The sequence below is a fragment of the Pyrgilauda ruficollis genome, unplaced genomic scaffold (assembly GCF_017590135.1).
Source record: "Pyrgilauda ruficollis isolate IOZ18807 unplaced genomic scaffold, ASM1759013v1 scaffold81, whole genome shotgun sequence".
Classification (NCBI taxonomy): domain Eukaryota; kingdom Metazoa; phylum Chordata; class Aves; order Passeriformes; family Passeridae; genus Pyrgilauda; species Pyrgilauda ruficollis.
Window position 1 is genome coordinate 867,808 of NW_024530044.1, and position 22,707 is coordinate 890,514.

Here is a 22,707-nt window from a genome sequence, read left to right on the forward strand (position 1 = left end):
TCCCGCTCTAATGCTAATATTACCCTTAGAAAAAGATTTGATCTGTCAGGCACTGAAGAGCTTCAGTTACCACCAGAATGATTAGAAGCTAACAGCTTTTAGGTCTGATTCAAAGCCCAGTAAAATCAAGGGAGGTTCTGATCAGGCAGTGGCTACCCTTAATCAGGGAGGAATTATCTGACTTCTGCAGCTTATGGCAAAACAAGGTTGATCTCTGCTAAAAAGACAGGAGCATAAATATAATTTAGTCCCAGAGTCATCTGTTGAGAGGTGACACTGGAAAGGAAATCCCAGAGTAACACCTCAATACAGATGGTCATGCAGGAATATCTTCCTCCCATGCAAAAAGCAGCTTGACCTATGATGTTGTCAAGGAATAGCTAAGAACAAAACAGGTATAACTGTCTCTTGAACGCAGCAGAAGTTTTTTCCTCAAAATTACTTTCATGAGTTCAGGAACAGACAGTCAACATTTCTCTGGGCATCCCCAAGAAATGGGGGCTGAAAGAAGTAAGGTGATAGATATAGAGCAGACTGCCCCTTGTATGACTCAGCTCGAAATGACAATTCTGCCAAAAAACAATCCTCCCCAACTCAACCAGCAAAGAAACCGCCCTGCACTTCGTTTGCTCATTGCCAGTTTTGAAACAAGCCAGTTCTTTTGACACGGTTTCTCATGCCAGACACCAGCTGAAGCAGGGAGGCTGTTGTGTAACAACATCTCTGGTGGGATATCTCTGGTCATGATTTCCTTGCAGCACTGCCGTGGCAGGGTGAGCTTTGGAAGTTGTATGAAGAACATAAATCCAGAGTGTCAGCATGTGTGCCCAAGTAGCGCGATTTGTGAAGCCTAAACCTCTGAAGATAAAACAGAAAAATTAGAGTTTTTTAATCACACTTTGAAAGATTTGGAAAAAAAACCAATAATTTGCAGGGGAAATTGAGGCATTTTGTGTTTTACTTGGTAACAAATATGCTTAGGATATATTCTAACCCATATATTTCTTAAAGTTTTTAAAGGCTATAGAAAGATTGTGGCATTTGCAGCATATAAAGACGAATGAAGGGAACAAGGAATGAGCTGTTCAAAATGCAAGCACTTGTTTGTACCAGCGCAGGCCTGCTTTTTTCTTATTTATTTTGTAATTTGACATATAGACTGGGTGGGTCATGAAGCAAGGACAGTTTGGCTGTGTGACACAAGGATCCTTTACCCGAGGATCCAGACTCTTCTGTACATTGCCAGTGAAACAGCACATGACTGCATCCTGCAACACCTTTGACAGACAAGTACAGTATTATAATTAAACAGCATTCTTTTAAGCAGCTTTCTCTTTCTTACTCTGCATCTGAGAAAAGGGCAAAACTGGGATGAGCGCAGCAGCAGAACTGTTCCAACGCCAGCTTTCTTGGCAGACAAGCATCCTTAGAAGTAAGAAAGCTTCAGTCTCATTCTGAAAGAACAGGATGTAGCTGTCCTTTTTGGTGTGATTCTTGGGAAGTCTGTGAACTATTCATTCATGCTCCTTTTCCATTCCACCTGATAGAAGCTCTTCCTTCTACAGCTCACAGAGCATGAAGGGATTTTTATGGTGGACCCACTCTGGGTCAATATTTAGGTGTTTAGGTACTTAGGTCTGCATTTAGGTGTTTAATAAATGGAGGTTTCATTACCTCCAATCACATGTGGACAAGCCTTACAAAATATTTCATCAATACTATTAAACCTGAAAATGTCCTAATAGGTATGGATACCTAAATTGGCCCTTATGTCCTCATGCACTGCGTGAAATGGATTCAATTAATTAGCTGTTTAAGAAAATTCCAGCTGAATGTTTGAAGGCCTTGCCGTTGAAAAACCCCAACTTGTTAAACCATTTCTTTTCCTTTTTTTCCACCTCTTTTCCTGAGTCCTGTGACCCAGACAGGGTTTGAGCCCTTTCGAGTACTCAGCACTGACTGGACATGCCAACAAACCAGGCCATCCCTGCTCCTCCAGCCAATCCATTCATTATGAGTTTGCCTGTTTCCATTACTAATGATGGGATGGAACGAGTGTGTTTGGGTTTCTTGTAAACATCATCCTAATACCAGACAGGGAGCCCAAACCATTTGCCTCGAGGTAGATGCTGTGGCATTCTTTTCTGCTCAGGAAATGGAAAGCAGCATTGCTGCACATGCTGGGGTGGATTCCTCCACCTACTCCAGTAGGGGAGAATGATAGTGTTTGTATTGAAAATAGACAACATATCTTCCTTCTACTTTATGCTTTGCTTAAACAATGTACCAGACAGTGCTGGGGTATGCAATTAACACATGTATTTACTACAGAAGAAATGTAAAACAATTTTTGAAGTACTCATCCTGCAAAGGAAATGACCAAAACTAGGTCAGGGTGAGGAAGCACAGGTTTTGTACAGTTAAGAGTAACACAAATGTTCTTCTTAACTTCATCAGGCTTTGGATCCTGTCAAAGTCAGAGGCAAGGCCTTCTTCATCTTGGTGCTCTAGCCTTTACCAGATTCACTTTGAATACAGCAGAAGTTGTTTGTTTGACTCATTGTGTTTGTGATCAGATTCTCACAGACCAAAGTTCCTCAGTTTTGCTTCCCAGGCCATCAGCAGGCAGCTGCTGGAGGATCGTGAGTCACCCCTGTGTGGACTATTGCCCTCTCTGAAGCAGAACCAGACAAGTTCAAGATGTTTTTTAATTTCTAACCCTTTAGTCACATCTCTGTAAATGGGATGTGTGAGTCTGCTACTAATGCAATAGCTGGACATTGCCTTTGTCCAAAGTGGAAAAGCCTGTGGTTTTTGAGGATACTATTAGGAAATTTTTTCCTTTTGCCATAAAATTGTGGTTAAGTCATGATCATGGTGTTTGCACAAATGCAAAGCCAAAACCAACTACAGAGCAGGTCAGATTCTCATGTGATAAGGACTTACCCTTCACATCACTGGGATTGGGATTACGTCCTGTATGACATCTGTCATCTTTCAGGCCATATGACAATGGCCATCTGTGTTTTCTCTTGCACACATTTGGGCTCTCCTAGGTACCCTACTTATAGGTCCTTTGGAACTAAATTGTGATTTTCCTTTCAGCTTTCAATATTGGTCTGCTTATGGACAGCTGCCAGTCTTCCTAGAATGGGAAATAATTCAAAACCAACATACGATAATTATTGTCCTGCCTTTTTTTTATTTTATTCACTATTTAGGCTGGCCCAGGGAAGTACTTCACACAGCAAAACCTATAACAACATGAGTGCTCGGTAAACAGCGTAATTCCAAATTAATTCAGGCTTTCAAATATTAAACTTTTATAACAGTGCACTAGAGATTGACAGGGCTTCCAACAAGGCATTGCAGTAAGTGGCACAGAAGTGAAGTGCTGTATAGCCATCACACGTAGGGCTTTGGGAGGAAGAATAAGATTGTGCATTGCCATACACAAATACTGTTGAGATCTAATGTTTCTTAAATCTCAGGGTAATGAGTATGTTTAGGAATCAATAAGAAAAGCTGGCTAAGGCAAGTATGTGGCTGTTATCCCACAAGTCTAGAAGCAGACAAGTCAGCTTTTTTACAACCTCATTATTTCTACATGTTACTCACCAGTGCTTTAGCATAAATCAGCTTTCCAAAGGATTTTGGAACTAACAGTTAATCTTTATGAGCAATGCAAAATGCATTATGTCATAACATGCTGACACACAGATCTACATCTGAGCACAGAGGGGGTGTCTTTAACACCCTAAGTCTTCCCAGATGTAAGTTTCCTTTGGAAATCTATTTAATACTTTCATTCTGCCAAAGGCCACAGCAGTTTTCATTGCAGCTCTCCTAGCTTATTTCTTAATTCGTTCAACAATGTCCAGAAAGTTAGAAGCAAATATGTATATCATTATATCCATATGTCTTCACATTTTTGTCGTCTTCCTGTTAAATGATGCCATCTACTGTAGCATAACTGAATGACAAGCTTGTAAAAATGCAGTGAAATCTCCTTTATTTCCTTGTTAATGTAAAATTATCAGTCATTGTGACATATTTTAAATTTCCATGTTTTTTATTTATATTGTTGAATAATATATGTCAGGTGAGTGTTCACCATGTGAAAAATTGGGCACTGAGGAAAGACTCTGCTTCTGTCTTGAAAACAGTATCTTTATTAACTAGCAGTGAAAAACAGGGGAAAGATGGCCTTTTTCTGCTCCTCATTGGAGCTGTCCTCTTTGCTGTAAGGCAGAAAGATTACATCTCTGAAAATAAGAAAATCATAAAACAAATCGATGAAAAAGAAGTAAGAGTTATGAAAAAGTTGGCATAGGAATGTTCAAATCTTTGGATATGAATTTCCTAGCAAATAAGGACCTTGTTGTTTTAAACACATAGTTAAAAAAAAAAAAAGTGGTTTTGAAAGGCTAAGAAAGTGATATTGGGAGCTGAAAATCAGAATGTTACAATTAATGAAACACATCTTCTGGGTACAGAAAAGTATGTCTGCTATGCATCTCTTTATATGTATATTCAATTAATATAACTGTATATACAAGTGCAAATAGTAACACTATTAGGTTCTTTTAGGCCCATACTATGGTATTTTTATTTAACAATTATGACTTGCCCTAGAAAAAAAGGAATTTCTCCCCTTCCTTATTATAGTTCCAAATGAAAAGAGCATTTTGACCTGTGGAGCTGGTAGGTGCTCAAGCAGAGTGATAGCTGAGTAGGCCATTGCTCTGGGTGACATGGATCTGTGCCCATCCATGCTTCCAGGGTGCAACCAACCACTCCTTCAGGATGACTTATGGGCTCTAACCTTTCCAGCAGCTCTGCTGAGGCTCTGCCTCCCACAGCGTGCAGCTTTCGAGGGCTTCACATGTGCAACCAGCCACTCTATGATTTGGTTTTTCTCTTGAGTTACTTCAGGGGCTATAAAGATTTCATTCATAATCCTTCACTTCTACGTTTCAGCCTTCCTGTTTGTCAGGAAACATTTGTCATTAGCCTTGTCAAGACTGGGCAGCCTGTTTTTTTCCCAAAGTGCCCACAACAAGATCCTGGTTTGTGAAAAGGAGGAAAATGTTTCTTGCAGAAACAGTCAGCACCTAATTAAGCAGAGAATCACCTTATTTACCTGGGATACACAGATATGGTTCCGTGGGGTGAGAACTGGGAAGGCAAGCAACATTTTTAGAAACTAGCTCTAGCTTGGCAGATTAAGGAAGGAGGTCTAGACCCTGTTCAGAGGTAGACATTGTTAGGTCCTTTGAAGCAGCATCCTCTGATGCCAAAACCCTGTGACATGTGGGTGTGGGGAAGAGGCTGTCCTGCAAATGAGCCGTTCTTCTCCATCTCTCTTGTGCAGAATATGAAGTTTCTAGAGAGGCCCAAAAGGGGCAGAAAAGGAAAATCTGAGTTTCTAAGTGATAAAGAATGTCTGAGGGGAGCGAGTTCTCATATGCTGTTGGAAGGTTTTCCATGTTAAATTTTTTTATTTTGTCAAAGGAAGGTAAAATACTGGATCTCAGCTTGATATGGGCAAAGAAAAAAATATTGGCTTGAAAATGTCTGGAAAGGGTTTTTGAAGCTTTGTTGTTCTAATCACGATAGTGGTCAAAATCAGCTCTTAAACATAAGGAGTGCCAGCCTTAACAAGTCAACACTTTTCTATTTGCTTCTTTTATAAGTGCAAAAATAACACAAGATTGTGTGCATGGACATGGACAGCCTGTAGTAGGATTGAAAGTGGGAAAATAAACCCTCCTCTCCCATGGATTTTCCTATTTGCTTCTTTTATAATTAAAGTGCAAAAATAACAGAAGATGGTGTGCATGGACATGGACAGCCTGTAGTAGGATTGAAAGTGGGAAAATAAACCCTCCTCTCCCATTGAGTGCTCTTCCCCAAGATCTGCACTCTGGCTCGCCCCTTGGGGAGCCAAGATTGTATTCCCCATTGCCCTTCCAGAGCTTGTAGGAGATAATGAATTTCATGGGTGAAATAGAGGAAAATGTCATGTGAATGTGACCAAGCAAAACAAGCTGAGTGAGAAAGTGGGAAGGGAGCAGGGGCAACCTAAGCTCAGTTGAGCATATGGCAATAAAGAGGGGGAACTGCTCAGGTACAAAATAAAAGGATTTGCAGAAGATGAAAAGGGAAGTTACATGTTATGGGAAAGGTGAAATGCAGAGGAAGCATGAGAAGAGAGGAAACACATCTAAGTGTGCACACTGCCAAAGAACATTGGTGTGGAATGGGAATACACACCCACAAATACAGAGAGGAATAAAAAGGAAAAAAAAGAGACCAGGGTGCTAATGCATTGGTGGAAAGATAAAAACAGAGATTAAAGATGCAGGGAGGAAAAAATAAAGGGGACTGCATAACACATAGGAACAAACGGCAATAAATTTGGGATCAGTCTCATACTAGATAATTGTGGCCATTACAATTTGATGATATTCAGAAATTTCTGCCTGGAGCCAGTGGCAATTTTAATGTCAGAGATTTGAATTACATCTTTTGCCATTTTGTTTTTCTTTTTGAAGGGTGGTGTATAGTAGGTAAATTACCCTCATATTAAAGTTTTAAGAATGATGTAGGCACAAAAATAGCTCTTTCTCCAGAATGTTGTTTTTATAAACTGGATTATTTTTAATTATCCATGAAAGAAAATCTTATTAAATTATTCATGACATTCAGTGATACTTATGTTTGCAATCTAAGACTTCTAATAACATCTACAAAACTTAAAATGAGCTTGTAAAACTCAAATTAGATGCTCTTAGTGTTATTTTATATTGGGTTCTTAACTGACCTGACTTTCTGGATCATGTTTTTCTAAGAAAATACCAACCCAAAATTTAATGTGTCAAGGCAGATTTTGTCAGCCTTTTCATATTCATAGTCTTTAACAAGTTTGATCAGTAAAACAGCTGCTGAAGGAATTCACAAAGCCATGAATATCACAGATGAACAATCTTTTTTTCTGAAAAAAAAAGACACTTGTAACATTTAAGCAGGCCAGCTGATACAATAATTGCAAATCATTTGGGCAATTAATATGAGCGTTCTTTCAGATCTGTCGCATACGCTGACTTCCAAAAAACTCTTAGAAACCCCTCGGTGGCAGCTATTAATGCAAGATGCTGGAGACAGGGGTTGGTGCTGGACAGATGGCTTATTCCACATCCATGTGCAAGTGCTCCTGTTGGCACACGGGGCCAGTGGCACTCTTGCTGGAGAGCTTAGACACGTTTACTCTTTAGCTGCAGCAGAGAATTCGATTGTTAATTAGGCAGCAACTCAGTCTGACACTAAAATTACTCAAGGCAGAAGATTATCCGAGATTTAATTGGGCTTTGGCTCAGCTCCAGGAGGTTTTCACTGATGTCTGTTTATAAACTCAGAGCAGACTCTGCAATTAATGAACAGATCCCCCAGTGCTTGAAGAGCAGCATTTAGCCTTTTACTTCACATGTATGAACCAGGAAACTAAACAAACTATCCAACAGCTTTCATGTTACTCATTTGTAATTTGGAAAACACATTTGAAATAATATCCAACACAATTTTGTTTCTCTTTCCAGTCACAGGATGTACCCATCTTGGGCAGGAGTATGCTGACAGGGATGTTTGGAAACCAGAGCCATGCCAAATCTGCGTGTGCGACTCGGGATCTGTTCTCTGCGATGACATCATCTGTGATGATCAGGAGCTGGACTGTCCCAACCCAGAGATCCCTTTTGGAGAGTGCTGTCCAGTCTGTCCACAAACAACAACACCACCTCCAAGAGTAAGTTTATTCTTACTGTTGTTTCTTTGGTCTTGCCTTCTTGATGCATGTCAACCTCAATTCATTTTGGCTTAGATGATCTTAAATGCTTTTCTTTTCAATGCCACTTTCTGAATTTAGGTAAATACTTAGGATGGACAATGAAGCTGATATTAAGTCTTCCAACTCAGTTTTGTGTAGACAATGGGTACCAAAATAGTAGAAAAGGACCGAGGGCAGCAACTAGGCATTACATTTTTCATTTTATGGAGAAGCATAGGAATAATGCAAACACCTTATTTTTGACTTCATACTCAATCCATATCCATTAAAATAATGCCAAAACAGAGTCAAAGAAAATTAGAGACCTTTCATAGCATCTCTGAGTCTGCATTATCAGCTCAGTTCTACGTCATCACAGAGTGAATTTCCTTTTGCAGGCTTATTGCTGACTTAATGCCCTGTAAAGGAAAGGTGATTATACTGTACATACCTCATTTATCACCATCATTTTATAGTCAACAACATTATACAAACCAGTTGCAGCAACTTAGCCTCAGGAAAATCAAGAATGATAGTACATGCCAAGCCTCCTTCCTAAGTCTTTCAGTGAGTGAGCCAGCTATACTGAGCTTTCAGCTTATCTGAACATTTCACCAGTGTTAAATATCTGTGAGGTTCTGGTAAAGTACCCAGGTTGCCACAGACGTATTAAAAATCCTTATCTAGAAAATAAGAGAGTGAAAAAGATGTGAGGAATAGAGAGAAGATGCATTTCTGCAGCTCTACAGCACATCTATTTACACATGGAATGTCAGCCACAGATATGGCACACACAGATGTCACCTGGTCTTATTTGCACCTCACTAGCAGTACTCCACTGCTCCCAGGATCCCCTGAGCTGTTTCACTGAACATGTTGAGAGGTGGAAATGGGTGATATAGACCAGCATGCGGGAGATTTAGGTACATCTCCCTGTCTTTGTTTAGAGACTCTTCAGTTCTGGAGTTCCTGATAATGAAAAACATGTGAATTCTTCCCCCCCGCCTCTCTCTTTGATGTAGGAGATTGGTCAGGCCATTGGAAGCTGTCCTGATGACCTTGGGTGGTGTATAGGGAAATGCCATCTTGAAAGATCCAAGATTGTTTCAGCTGAATATTTGAATATTCTTTGCTACTGAAGGTAGCAGCTGAACACAAAAACTGAAAATCCAGGTAGTAACATGTAACTGAATTATTAATTGAAAAATAAATAAATTGCAGCAGTAGATATGAGAATTTAAAATTAGTTCATTTTAGCTCATTTAGCTCATTAGCTCAAGGACACAAGAAAACTCACAGCATTCCACAGTGGAATTCTGTCCCCATTGCACTCAATGGCAAAGCTCTACTGACTTCATTAGTGCCATGTTTTTGCCTCTAGGGTAGGTGTAATTCTATGAATGATCCAAACAATAGTAGATTGACTGACCAAAAACCCTACAGCTTTTAAATATACTGAATAAGCATTAATGGAATTCATGTGAGAAAACTATATCAAATGTTTAAGCATTTTGCTCTTTTTTATGTGTGCAATTTTTTTGTTTTATTTTGATTGTCTTTTTTATTTAATTACCTTTTCTTTCTTTTTTTTGTAGACTCCTGGAGTAGTCAGCCGAGGCCCCAAGGGAGACCCTGTAAGTGCAGCTTTTTTTTTGTTTTTCCCTAAGGAAAGGACCCCATTCTTCTAGTGCTATATATCCCCTTCAAGCTGGCAAGATATCCTGCTTTCATTAATGTCTGAACTGTCTGCAGCAAGACTGTACCATATAGTTATTTTGAAGTAGAACTTTAGTTTCAACAACACTCTCAAAAATTTAAACTGAAAAAACACAGAGTTTAGTCCAAACTGCGTCACATTTGTTATGTTTTGTTATACTTCTTTACAGAAGGAGGAAAAAAAGTCATTAAAACTCTACTAGCAGTAATAATTTCAGATTCAGGAACTGAACTGCTAAATATTTCTGATGTGTTTGATTATATATGAGTTGTAATAAGGTTCCATTAACCCAGTGTTTCCATGTGTGAATTTTGTCTGTGTTCCCTGAATGTTTGGTTGTGGCTTGTATAGGAGAGGTTTCCCACCCCAAACCTACAGCCTTGGTTACAAATGGAAAGGTTTGTCCCTCAATGTCCTTGCAGTTGGAGGAAAGTGACAACATCTGTATCTGCTGTTTGTGCCTTTGCAGGGTTCTCCTGGAGTTCCAGGCAGAAATGGTCCCCCTGGCCCACCAGGACAGCCAGGGAGCCCTGGAGCCCCTGGCCCCCCTGGAATCTGCCAGTCGTGTCCCAGTATAAGTGGAGGTGTAAGTCATTGTTATCTTCAGCTTCTACCTTGGTGCTCATAGCCATGCAAAGCAATGCTGTAGGCACCTATCCCTTGCACCTTCCCAGGTGCTTTGCTTTCTGTGGCATCCATCCCATTTGTGCCTTTGGAAAACAGAGATGGGTGGTGGGTGAGGTTTTGCTGTTGTTTTGGGGGTTTGTCCATAAAATTTCTCTGGAGTGCAATCAAATCTCCATCTTACCTTATTTTTTAAAACTTTGGGGGCAGATCTGCTGGAGGACTTTGGTAACTCAGAAATAATCAGATCACAAAGAATGTGATGGAGGACTTCCCCATAAGCCTAATAGTTCTGGAAGTCTCCTACTTTCCTGTATTTCATCAATTCATGTTTAATAACAGAACATTCCAAGGAGACTAGACTGAAGCACTGCTCCTCTGATGGCAGGGAAGTGCCATGCGAGTACTATTTGTCATGGTGGCTCTTTATTTCTGGCTCACTGAATGCTCACTGAAGTCACTTCAGAAGAGCTGGGCACATCCAGCAAGAAGCTGATTGTAACTGAAGTTTATTAGCACTGAGCCCCAGGCAGTGCTTTGTTACAGGGTGACATTTCCATCCATGCAGGCCACCAAGCCCAGGTTTACAAGATGGGATTTCTTTAGCACAAAGCTGATAAAAATTGTATGTTAAAACAATTGTTACTTTTGAATACACTGATTATAACTTCCATATACGCTTCCCACTCCTAGGTAAGCCAGGAAGTGAGGAAAGATGTCTTGTTTTTATTTAATCCTGAAAGGGATTGCCTCTGCAGGACTGAGCTGTTGGTCAGTTTACCAGTCCCAGTGGACACCAGTGACACTGGTTTGGGGTTTGGAGAGGCAAACACAGGAGAGAAAACAGGCTGAATTAGCCTCCCATTCCAACCCCATATCAAAGATGCGCTGTTGGATCCTGACAGGAGCACAGGAGTCTTGCACCTGGTCAGCACAGGAGCTGGATCCACAGTGCTTTGGGAGAACAGGCAGAACACTACTTGTGTTCAACCCTTCCTGCTCAACCACCTGTGGGCCATTAAGGCATCACTGCCCTAATGCCACATCATTTGACTGCTCATGTGAAATGAGTCATTTGTTAGGCACAGGTAAAAGAAATCAGGAAAATGATAATGATAAACAGCTGTGCTCTTTAGTGCAACAGAAAATATTTCATCAACTTCCTTGAGTGAGAGCTAAGTCCAACAGAAAAGAGACAGAGAAGATGGGGAGAGAAGCTAAGAAGGAGTCAAACCAGAGTAAAAGGAGAGAGAAAGGTAATTTTTTGGTTCAGCTGAGACCCAGCCTAGGGAGCTAATGTCACCATGACCTCAGAAGTAAGACACTGGCTGGGCTTCTCTTATGTAAATATATGGCAGCTATAGGTCAAGCTAGTACTGCTCAGCAGATACAAATGAGTTATTTTCATGCATTTGCCATACCACTGTAAAAAAATGCTTATTTGGTTTGTAGCAATCACATTTTTTTCTTTTTTTCTTTTTTTCTTCTCTCTCTTTTTTTCTTTATTTCTTTTATAGAGTTTTTCTCCACAGTATGACTCCTATGATGTGAAGGCTGGTGGAGCTGGTATCGGGTACCCACAACCCATTGTAAGATGATAAAGCTTTTTTTCTGTCCTTTCTTCTTTTTAAATAACACATTTTCTGTTCATAGATTATAGCTTGGATGTGTATGTATTCTGATTTTAATCTAACAACATAAGTTTTTATTGAATTATTGTCTGCAAGTTGAATGTGATGTAAGGCACCAGCTTGTTCAGCAACACTGTTCTAGAAAGTAGCTATAAATCATCTGGATTTTTTTTAGTTTTCACTTTCTTTCTTCAGTTTCTTACCTTCCTTTTCCTGATCTCTGTCTGTGATTCACCTTCTTACACTACCTAAACATTTTTTCCTTTCCTGTCTCACATACATTCCTCATTTATCTGCTTGATATTCTTCCACTAATTTCTTCCCTTCCTTCCAGCAATTTTTACCTCTTCCGCTGTCTTTAATCTTCCTTCACCCACTCAGTATAATTTGTCTTTACTGAGTATGATATTCCACACATGCTAACTTTTCCACAATTCAAACTTGCCTGATAACAAGTGAGTAAACCCTTCTTATAAACTTAATTAATTCCAAAACTCAAAATATTTTCAATTTTTCTTTTTACAATTACCATTTTTTTTACCCACAGCTACTCAGACTGTGTACTAAGGATGCTGTATTTGCCTGCTAGACCTGGTCCAAGATTTTCAGGTTTTTAAGTGAGAAAACGCAAGGACTGCCTCAAAGAATTGTACCTGAGCTATGCTTCATGTGTAATATAAATCTGAATGTTGCACCACATAATTCTCCTTCTAGGCACTGGGATTTAGAGATATTCAACATGAAGTGTTCTTGATTCAGACAACCTGCTACATAGAGGGTGTGGTGAATTGCTGCTACTGGAAATTGGCTGTGCTTCATTAAGCATAATCACTATTTTCAGCCCAGTTCTGCATAACATCATTTGGGTATCACATGTTGTAGCATAGTAAGGCAGTTCCAAGAAAACGGAGGGAGGAGAGGAGAGGAAGTCCATTCAATCATCTTGTGAAATAAGGTTTACTAATCACAACAGCTCTTTTCCCTGAAATATAGTCATCATTTTCTCACATTTATTTTAATCTATTTCTACCTCCTTCATTTGCTAATATGATCATCCATGCATTTTTCTTCAACCATCCACTTTTGTCCTTGTTTATTCATTGATTCGTATTCACTCCTCACAGTTTTCACCCACAGCTGTCATACCATCTACAGTCTGCTACGTGGTGTCTTTATATGGGATGTGCTGAAGCAGGCAGATAACAGAGGCACTTTCAGTTAACAACTGTGGTTAACTCCTCTCTATTTTGGCTTTTTTCCTGGAAGTGATTAGTGATTTCTTGTGCTCTGACTCCTGGACTCGGGTTAAAAAACCCCCACCAAACTACTTTATTGAGCACCCTAGAACATCTTCAGGGTTGCCTGTATATTTTCAGGTCCTAAGGGCTTTTATATTGCATTGTAGCATACATGATCTCAAAGTAAGTGCCAGAAGTTACAGACAGATGTGGCTGAAATCACTAGAGCTAAACAACATTTACAATTTTCATTACATGAACTAATTTCTTTATTATTTTATAAATTTATCACATTTCAATTTAAATACTCCTAATTAATAAATATACAAACTGAAATAATTTGGAATATTAGCAAAACAATAATATAGTACCAATATTGGCTGTGTGTGGTTACCATGTCTGGTATGTCCTCAATCACACATCTCTCCACTGCTGCATTCATTCCCATGGCTTTACACCACTTGTAGACTGGTTTTGTGCTTTACATCACAGTTCCTCTTCACTTACCCATGTAACCTCCACATATTGTCTTTGTCTCTTTCCACCAGTGCACATCCTCTAACTGGAGGATGCTCATCTGTTCAAAGTCTGGAGATTCTAGCAGCAAGCACACCCTAACTATGAGTTTATATCCTCAGTGTGTAACTTGAAAAAGATTATATTTCATTTGTTTATAGCCATATAATTGGTTGATGGTTATTGATGTGTTGATGGCTTTAATTCTGGTTGGATCTATAGCTACTTTATACCAAATGAGTTCTAACAATTAACAGGGACTGCTCATTGTATTCACACATCAGAGGCAGCCCCATTTCCCAAATCCTCACAGTTCTGCCTGTAGTTGTACTTCGGTCCCAGAAAATAGCAAATATTAAAATGTCTCAGTTTTTTAGTCAAAAGACAACTGTGAACTAATATTTATTTTTGTAATACTGTCCTATATATGCCAGTTTAGTACAGCAATACTGATAATCTTGTATTATGAAAATTCGGTTCATAAAATTGTAATACATGACTATTTCTGACTCAATATCTCAATATCCCATGAAAGACATTCCATGCAATATTAACTATGGAATGTTCTGCCAGTACTGCAGCACACAGTGATCCTCATATCATCCATATATGTGATTCTGTTGGCTGTAGGACACACATGAAGAGTTTATTTTTTAAAAAGTTTTCTTTTAAAGAACCCCCTATAGCTGCAGTAGACCACTGTGCTAACTTATGTTTTCTGTTTTGCAGTATCAAGTGCTTTTGTGGTTGTTGCTACAAGAAGTAGAAATATTGAGGTTTTGAGTAGTCCAGACCTCATTTTTTTCTTATGGCTTAGTACTGTTAAAGTTCAGACAATATTTGACTGGTGAAAATGTTTGCCTTACTCACTACAGCAAAAGTATGGCCTTAATTCAGTGTATCTCTAGGTCATGAGGAGTCTCTAGTGTTGGGCTAATTAAGCTCAGTTACGTGGAAGAGAAGCTGACATTCATTTTCTCTGTCTAACAAATTCAGTTCTGCTTTCTCTTCTTCCCCTTCAGGCAGCTGAAAAGCAGGGTTCTGAACATCCCCCTGGGGTCTAGAGAAGGGCAGTAGTGACTCAAAAATGAAAAGCTGCAGCTCTGAAAATTCCTTGGGAGTATTTTAGCCAAGTCTGCAAGGAGCAACCCAGTGAAGCCTTTTCTGAAGGGACAACTAGAAAATGTATTCCTTCAGCACTGTGTGAATATACTGCTGCTTCCTTTTTACTGCACCAAGTGCAGGTCACTGAGGATTTTTCTCTGAACTAATTATGTAAAAGTTTGTTTCACAGTTATTCATGGCTACTGCAACTATATTAAGCTTCATAGCTATATTACATTAATGTAACTACTGTTTTTTAATCTGTGCTGTAGAGTGGCTTTCCAGGACCCCCCGGGCCCAGTGGCCCCCCTGGCCCACCTGGTCATGCAGGTCCCCCTGTAAGTAACATTAATCTTCTCGTAATCATCTTGTGTTCTTTTATATGAGCTCCTCCTTTTCCTGTCATAAATATTAAACACCTTTTCAACTGATAAAACTGGATACTATGCTGAAGAATTTTATGCATAAATGTCATCTTGGGCTGTACCATCACCAAGTCTCAAGCTGAGTTCAATATACTCTGCTGGCTTAAATCTTTGTGTACCCCTTGAGATTTCTGCAAGTCCATGGGGTGTCAGTCAACATTATTTGAAGACATGCCACTGCCTGACATCCTGTTGACATTCCCAAATGTCTATCCTTACAAAATATTAACAGGAGGTAAAGTGGGATACACATTCAGTGAACACACCAAGGGTCTGAGTTTTTCAACATCCATCTCCTTTTAGAGGAGCAGATTAATTCTGTTTCCATGGAGGCATGTTCTACCTGTTTCTGGTAATTTCACCTTTGGTTATGAGATTATAAACATAACTGCACCATGGAATGGTGCATGTAGCTGCTCACATCTTGACTGAGTTTTTTGCTGCATTCCAGGGCTCTGCTGGATACCAGGGCTCCCCTGGAGAACCAGGACAACCTGGCCCTCCCGTATGTACCCATTCAGTATTGCTGTGTATGCTAAAGACATGGCCTTAAAAGCATCAATCTGTGTCACCTCTGCAGTGAATGGAAATTTTGCAGTTAATCCTAGTTGTTTATTATGATGCATGTCAAATGTAAAAGTATTTATGATGCCTAATGCATTTGTAGCTTGAAAAAGACTTAATAGTTGTTATTATTGTAGTTAATAATAATTACTTTTCTACAGGGACCTCCAGGCCCTGTTGGAATGATAGGCCCAGTTGGTCCACCAGGAAAAGATGTAAGTTCACTATTATTCATCCCGTTATTAATAAATAGGAAGAAAAAGTTCATTAAGTTACAAGACAACAGAGGACATTGATGTTATTGCATTTGACAATTTTTATCGTCTCCCTATTTCTCCATTTGACAACATGATTTTGAGAAAGTAAATTTATCTTACATAAGGTCTAATTGTCCATTCCTTAAAAGGTTCAATTTTAGCAGGCAATTTGATTGATTAAAATATATATATATATATATAAGCATGAAATATGCTATTTATTTGGTGAAAAATAAATTAGCAGTTATAAAGAAAATCAAACAGTAGTGGTAGCTTTCTGCTCCCTTAAAATCTTACTATGGGACTTAGAGCCATTGACACCATTGTCTGTGGCACAGCTGGGAGTCCTGAACAGGTGAAGTACCAGGCAAGGTGCAAACATCTACAGCTTGTGTCCATTTGAGTGTTTTAATAAGAAAAACAAGTTTTCTGGGACCATCTCTTGCTAAAGGTTGTCTTGAAGTAACTTAGAAATTAGCTAGAATCTTGTTAAGGGCTGAGTTTATAAATCCTGGCAGTTGTTTTCCAGAAGGCAGTGACAGAGTGAATTGTCACTCTGAGAGGCTTTGCCACCACTGTCTTTGGTGGAAGTTTTACCTGCTTGTTCTAACTCACCTTGTTCTACCACAACTGGTGCTTTGCCAGTAAGTCAAGCAATAACAAAACACTAAAAAAAATTTTTCTTTCAACAGGGAGAACCAGGAAGACCCGGCAGGAATGGAGATCGTGGAATCCCTGGATTACCGGTATGGAAAATCTCCCAATAACAATGCTCTTCTAATCATAGGTTTTGTTTTCCCATATCAAGTTAGTCAAGTGAACATGACACACAGTGAATATTGGCTTGTGTTCTTCATACAATAAGTACATGATTTATTAATCTTTCTATATTTATGTGTTAAGGGTCACAAAGGACACCCTGGAATGCCTGGGATGCCTGGGATGAAAGGCCAACGAGTAAGTATTGAGTATATTGATTATAGCTGAGTCTGTTACTCTCCTGGAATGATGGTGTTGCACAGTTGTGATCTTCCAGTCATCATTTCCAAGACTGAATCATAGAATTAAAGTTAATTTCTGCACAATGTCATCTGAACTTCCATAGCAAAGATAGAAGTTTTTTTCTGGTGCCTCAGTTGTAGAGCTCCATCCCTAACGCCAAGAAGGGTTCCAACAGCTGATAGCACTCATTAGTGAAAATATGTCTTTTTTGGGGCTTAATATTTTGCCAAGAGGAATCAAGTTTTCCAGAATGCAGGAGGAATACAATTCACAGATATGGTTTTACTTTCCCACAGGGTTTTGATGGAAAAGATGGTGCCAAAGGTGACAGTGGTGCTCCTGGTCCAAAGGTAAAAATCTAAAGTGTGATTTTTCTAAGTAGGTAATGACCCCATTATTTGTTGTATAGCTGTGCTTTGCATGTTAAACAATTATAAAAATACACTAAACATTAAAGAAACCCATTTAATACCTCCATGAAAAGAATGCAAAACATTCCAAAGGAGTTAGGCATTCAGAATCACATCATGTCCCAGTTTTCCAGCCACAATAAACAAGAGATACCAAAATGAAGGGACAAGTCTTGGTCATCTGACTTTCCTGCATAGTATTTTGAAAGCTTTTGTGGTTGAGTCTTTTGAGTCTTTCTGATTTTTATTTCCTGTTTAATTTTTGATTTGGCACTTGTTTACACTTCTCAGAACTCAGTTCATGCTGAGGACACCCAGCATCCCACAGAAAGGGATAGCAAATTGGGCATTTTTCTGTGTCTCTTCCCCTTGAATAAACCAAAAAATGTTCTCACCAAAGTTCTTTTTTCTTTTTCTTTTTCTCTCTGTAACAGGGTGAAACTGGTCTTCCTGGAGTAAATGGAGCACCAGGCCAACCGGTAAATATGTGTATCCTGGAATGTTTAAATGTTAACTGAGTTGTTCCTCATCCTTTTAACCGTAATTACCACATGCAGTGGACCATAGTGAGTTATACAAATAAGAGCAATGTCTCTTTGCTCAGCCATCTGATTTTAGAAGCCATTTAATTCATTTTTACATGTTTTCTAGGGACCAAGAGGTCCAGCTGGAGAAAGAGGAAGACCTGGGAATCCCGGTGGCCCTGTAAGTAATTGCAGACTTTGTTCTTATTCAGAGGCAGCACATATTTGGATTCAATATGTTGAGAATTCCCTACTTCCTTAAAGCAGTTGTAATGCAAAGGAGTAAAACACTATATAGCATCTGAAAAAATCTCACATGAAAACTTTTCAGTCCCCAATTAAAAATGTAACACTTTTAACCCACAACATGTTCACCATTTTGCTTTTTGAAATGAATAGATTACACACTGAGGAAGAGCTCAGTGTTTCAACATAAGCTTAGATTTGGCAAAGAGAAGTAGGGAGGAGGAGTGGAAGCAAAGAGTGGCAGGGGACGGTAGAGAGAGGGAAAAAATGCAATTTCAGAAGTAACTTGTGAGAAATGATAAAATTCCCCTTTGGCAGGTTAGAGGGTACATCCCTCGCTCTGAAGGAACTCTTAGTTCATAGCATTCAACACAACCAGCAGAGCAGTTTACAGCCAGCCCCTTGTTTGTGCAGACACTGCATAACCTGAGCAGAGGATCTGGTCTAATGTGGCTACAAGACAGGCAACAGGGTTTAAGTCATCAGTGTTCATCACGTCTTTGGAGTGAAATTTAGCCTTTTATGTGAATCAGAAGTAACTGTTACTTTGAAGTACACATCTATTGTAATCTTACTTATTCACACAGACAATGCTTTGTAGCTGTTATTTCCTTAAGAAATTTAATAGGAATGTATTTTTACATCTTCCTGACACAGTGCAAGTCACGTAAAGTGTTGGATATTCCTTCACAAGATATTTAATTAATTATTACCATGGAATTTCTTATTAAGGAATCCTTGGGTCTTAGTCAACTAAGTGGGAAAGAACAGACCCAAAAATATGGTCTCTGTGTCATGGACATGAAAGGATATGGGTTCTGTATCCAAGGTAGTGCTCTGTATCTAATACCTCTCTTCCTTCTGTAGGGTGCCCATGGTAAAGACGGATCTCCAGGAGCAGCAGGCCCACCTGTAAGGCAACTTTGGCTTTCAGTATTTGTGTTGCTTTAGTCTAATTACTTTTATCAGATGTTCTGCAGTGCCAACAAACCCAAAACTGGGGTGCACTGGTCCAAGAATGAGCATTATATTCAATTGTGTTTCAATTGTGTCTATTTCATGGTGTTGGTTAATATACTTAAAGAGCACAGGGCAATAGGAGAGTTTTAACACTAAATCAGGAAATGCAAAAATCCAAACCCAGATTATTCTCAGAGAACTATAGATGGATGGAATTGCTACACTTTATGAAGATCAAATTTTGAATGATCTTATCAAATAAATTATTCAGCTGTCTGGAGTCGGCAAATATTTCTCTTTCCTATCTGCCTAGAAACCCGAGCATGTCCACTTGTGTGTGTAACAGCTGTATTGGCTTTCTTTTATCCTTCTTTTTTTACAATTAGAACAAATTTTGAAAGTTTTTTGTAATTTAATCTCCCTAATGATAGATTTCATGTTTTTAAATTTAAAACACAGAAATTCAGCTGAACATGTAAAAGTCAGGATAACTAAGATGTAGGTGTGATATTTTAGGACTAGCCAAATCTCATCTTTTACAGCATGATTTATATTTGCTGTTTTCCAGGTGTTTCCTTACTCAGAGAAAAATCCCATAATCAGACTCCCTTTTTTAACTTAAGATTAATTCCATATGGCTTTTACCTTTTGCATTAATAGTATTTCTTTCACTTTTCAGGGTCCCCCAGGTCCCCCTGGAACTGCAGGATTTCCAGGCTCTCCGGGTTTTAAGGTATTCAACTAAAGACACATAACTACATGGGATTTGGTCCTTTCTCTAGTTACACAGCTGATGTCACTCTACATCATTATTTTATGAGCCCTCCTTTTCCTGGCTGCTATTACACTGTTTGCAAGCCTAGAACAGATGTGCTATATGCAGCATGAGACAAATCCAATCCTCATCACCTTCATGAATGATCACAACAAAACACCACTAAGTGGTAGAAACCATTCATTTAATGCTGATTGCCCTGGAGATGACTAAAATGCCTTCATTTTCTCGTTTTACTGGTTTTTTCCCTAGGGTGAAGCTGGTCCTCCTGGTCCTGCTGGTGTTAGTGGTAGTCCTGGAGAGAGGGGAGAACCTGGTCCTCAGGGTAATGCTGGGCCACCTGGGCCTCAGGTACATCAATAACACTTGGGACCTGAGAGGTGCTGTGTCACCTGCTCTTCACAGAGCCCTTTGTTCTGGCCCTGGGTTAGATGCATTGGTTATTGAGATATTTATTTTTCCAGGGTCCTCCTGGAAGAGCTGGAAGCCCTGGCAACAAGGGTGAAATGGTGGGTACTTTCCACATCTCTGCCATTGCTGCACTCTGTTGGTGAGGCTCACTGGACTGGGGAGAGTCCATCAATGCCCTTCTCTCTTCATCTCTGTTGTTCTCTCTCTGCAGGGACCTTCTGGTATTCCTGGTGCTCCTGGTCTGCCAGGAGGCCGTGGTCTTCCAGGTCCTCCAGGTGCAAGTGGAAACCCTGGGGCAAAAGGCAGTCCGGTGAGTTACTAATTGTATTTACACTGGTTGTACCAACAAATAGAGTGGAAACGTGATACCATTAAAAAATACCATTGATCTTCTCCTATTCACTACAAATAGTTTAATAAATTATTTTATAATGAAAATAGGCAATTATTTTTATAAGTATATAGCATATTTTGTTTCATACATATAGGTATTGCTATATAAAGATTATATATAAATATGGTGATAATACCTAATTGCTTTCCTAAATTATCTACCAATTCAGATACAGCAAAGATACTGCTTGTGTAAATTGGCTACATCAGACGAAATCTGTTGTTTTACAATCTTATTTTTACTGGTTTTAATTCCCAAGGGCTGAGTCCTCAGTCCTCTAAACCCCATGAGTTGTACCTGGTCTTTCACTGTCACTTACCCCAGCAGGCCCTTTCCTTACAGCCTGACACCACATGTAGCTCTTTGTCAGAGAAAATATTCAATATTCAGGGGCTTTCAACAAAAGACTCAATGATGTCTGAAATAGCTCAGCACTAGACATCAAATTTTACTCAATGGTCTTTAAGATTGTATCACTTCTTTACTGCATTTTTAAGGAGTCCCATGGCTTCTACTACAGGTTCAGTCCATGCATGCTGATTCCTTTGCAGAATGATTAATAAAAATAAAGGAGTCAATAATTTGAAATATTATGTCTACTTCCTAGTATTTCAGTATATCTAGTAGCTCCAGAATGATGCCCAGCTGCAACCCATAATTTTAATGGGATTTTCTACTTTTTAGGGAGACCCTGGTAAGGATGGTGCAAAAGGAGATCCAGGCCCAAAAGGCGAGCGTGTAAGTGATTTCAAAATGTGTCCAGAGACTTCTTTCAAGGAAGTCTGAACCCTGAATCTTTCCATACAAAACCTGTTTGGTTTTTTGGAAACTTCTAACTCACTGATGGGCTTGGTTTCTGTTGTTGCCAGGGTGAAAACGGCACCCCAGGTGCTCCTGGACCTCCTGGTGAGGAAGGGAAAAGAGGTGCAAACGGAGAACCCGGGCAGAACGGAGTACCTGGTACCCCTGGAGAAAGGGTGAGCTGTGGTGCATGACCTTTTGAGCCAAGACAGAAAATTCTGTATTTTCTGAAAGAGACAGAAAATTCTGAAGTTCAAAACACTTCCAGGAGAAATTTGGCTCCATATACCTTCTCAGCAAATTCCAGATATGAAACTGGGTTACAAAACTGGGGAGAATTCTTATCTACTTTCTCCTCTGAATTGCAGCTCTTGGATCTATCTCAGTTGGAAAAAAAATTAATTTCTTTCAGTTTTTGATACAGAAGAGGCAGTGATCTTATATATCTGGAAGTTTTACCACAAGATTTTTGCTAAGAAACAATCATAAACTATAAAAACTACAAGGGGTACTTGTAGTTTTCAAAATTCCTTCTCAGTTAACAAAAAAAAAACAATCAAAAGAATTTCTGCTCTGGAAAGTGAGATTGATGTAAATTCTTCTACATTCAAGATATGTCTTTATGTCAACCTCTCTATTGTTAATACACCTTCAATTGTCACAATAATATTGTCCGGATGTCACCTATGTTATAATATTTCAACTGCTATCAGGTTTATTGGCTACTATATTAAATAATTTTCCAAAAATTTAATAATTCTCACAGAGAAATCCAGAAATTGTTTTATTCAACAAAATAAATAGCAACACCATAATAAATTTTAGATTTCTGTTCCCATCAGAAGCAAAGGAAATTGTGCTGATCTATTTTTAAGTCCTAACAATAATTGATTGCAATATTTGCTGAAGCTATGAGGAAACCAAAGATGCATAATGAACTAATCAATCACACTAAACATATAAAGGGGGCTGCAAAATGAAATTTATAATTCAAATTTCTTTTATAAAGATAGTATCAAATAAATATTAAAATAGCAGAGCTCTTCTCAGTATTGAATTAGAGGAAAATAATTGTCAGTACTGGAAGTGATTTTTGTTTTTTATAGTAATTTAGAAAAGTCATAAGTAGTGATGCAGGGCTAGCTAAAAATAGAGGGGGACAGGCTATAATTTCAACAGGAACACTACAGTCAAAGGCAAAATAGTCTGCAGTCTTTCTTACTACAGTGAAATGCCACTTTTTTTTTCCCCATTAATTTTCAAAATGATAAGTCTAATGGTAA

The 22,707-nt window shown here is 39.0% G+C and overlaps 1 protein-coding gene across 1 annotated transcript in view; it reads left to right on the forward strand.

Annotated features, from left to right (window-relative positions):
- COL3A1 (collagen type III alpha 1 chain) overlaps positions 1-22,707 on the forward strand; it is a 48,444-nt gene that overhangs the window by 10,413 nt on the left and 15,324 nt on the right. The window contains exons 2-20 of the mRNA XM_041487620.1: positions 7,599-7,804; positions 9,421-9,459; positions 10,012-10,128; positions 11,684-11,755; positions 14,928-14,993; positions 15,532-15,585; positions 15,806-15,859; positions 16,594-16,647; positions 16,805-16,858; positions 17,200-17,253; positions 17,748-17,792; positions 17,965-18,018; positions 18,951-18,995; positions 19,723-19,776; positions 20,071-20,169; positions 20,283-20,327; positions 20,441-20,539; positions 21,308-21,361; positions 21,493-21,600. Coding sequence (XP_041343554.1) covers positions 7,599-7,804; positions 9,421-9,459; positions 10,012-10,128; positions 11,684-11,755; positions 14,928-14,993; positions 15,532-15,585; positions 15,806-15,859; positions 16,594-16,647; positions 16,805-16,858; positions 17,200-17,253; positions 17,748-17,792; positions 17,965-18,018; positions 18,951-18,995; positions 19,723-19,776; positions 20,071-20,169; positions 20,283-20,327; positions 20,441-20,539; positions 21,308-21,361; positions 21,493-21,600 — 1,373 coding nt within the window. The remainder of the gene's footprint in view (positions 1-7,598; positions 7,805-9,420; positions 9,460-10,011; positions 10,129-11,683; positions 11,756-14,927; positions 14,994-15,531; positions 15,586-15,805; positions 15,860-16,593; positions 16,648-16,804; positions 16,859-17,199; positions 17,254-17,747; positions 17,793-17,964; positions 18,019-18,950; positions 18,996-19,722; positions 19,777-20,070; positions 20,170-20,282; positions 20,328-20,440; positions 20,540-21,307; positions 21,362-21,492; positions 21,601-22,707) is intronic.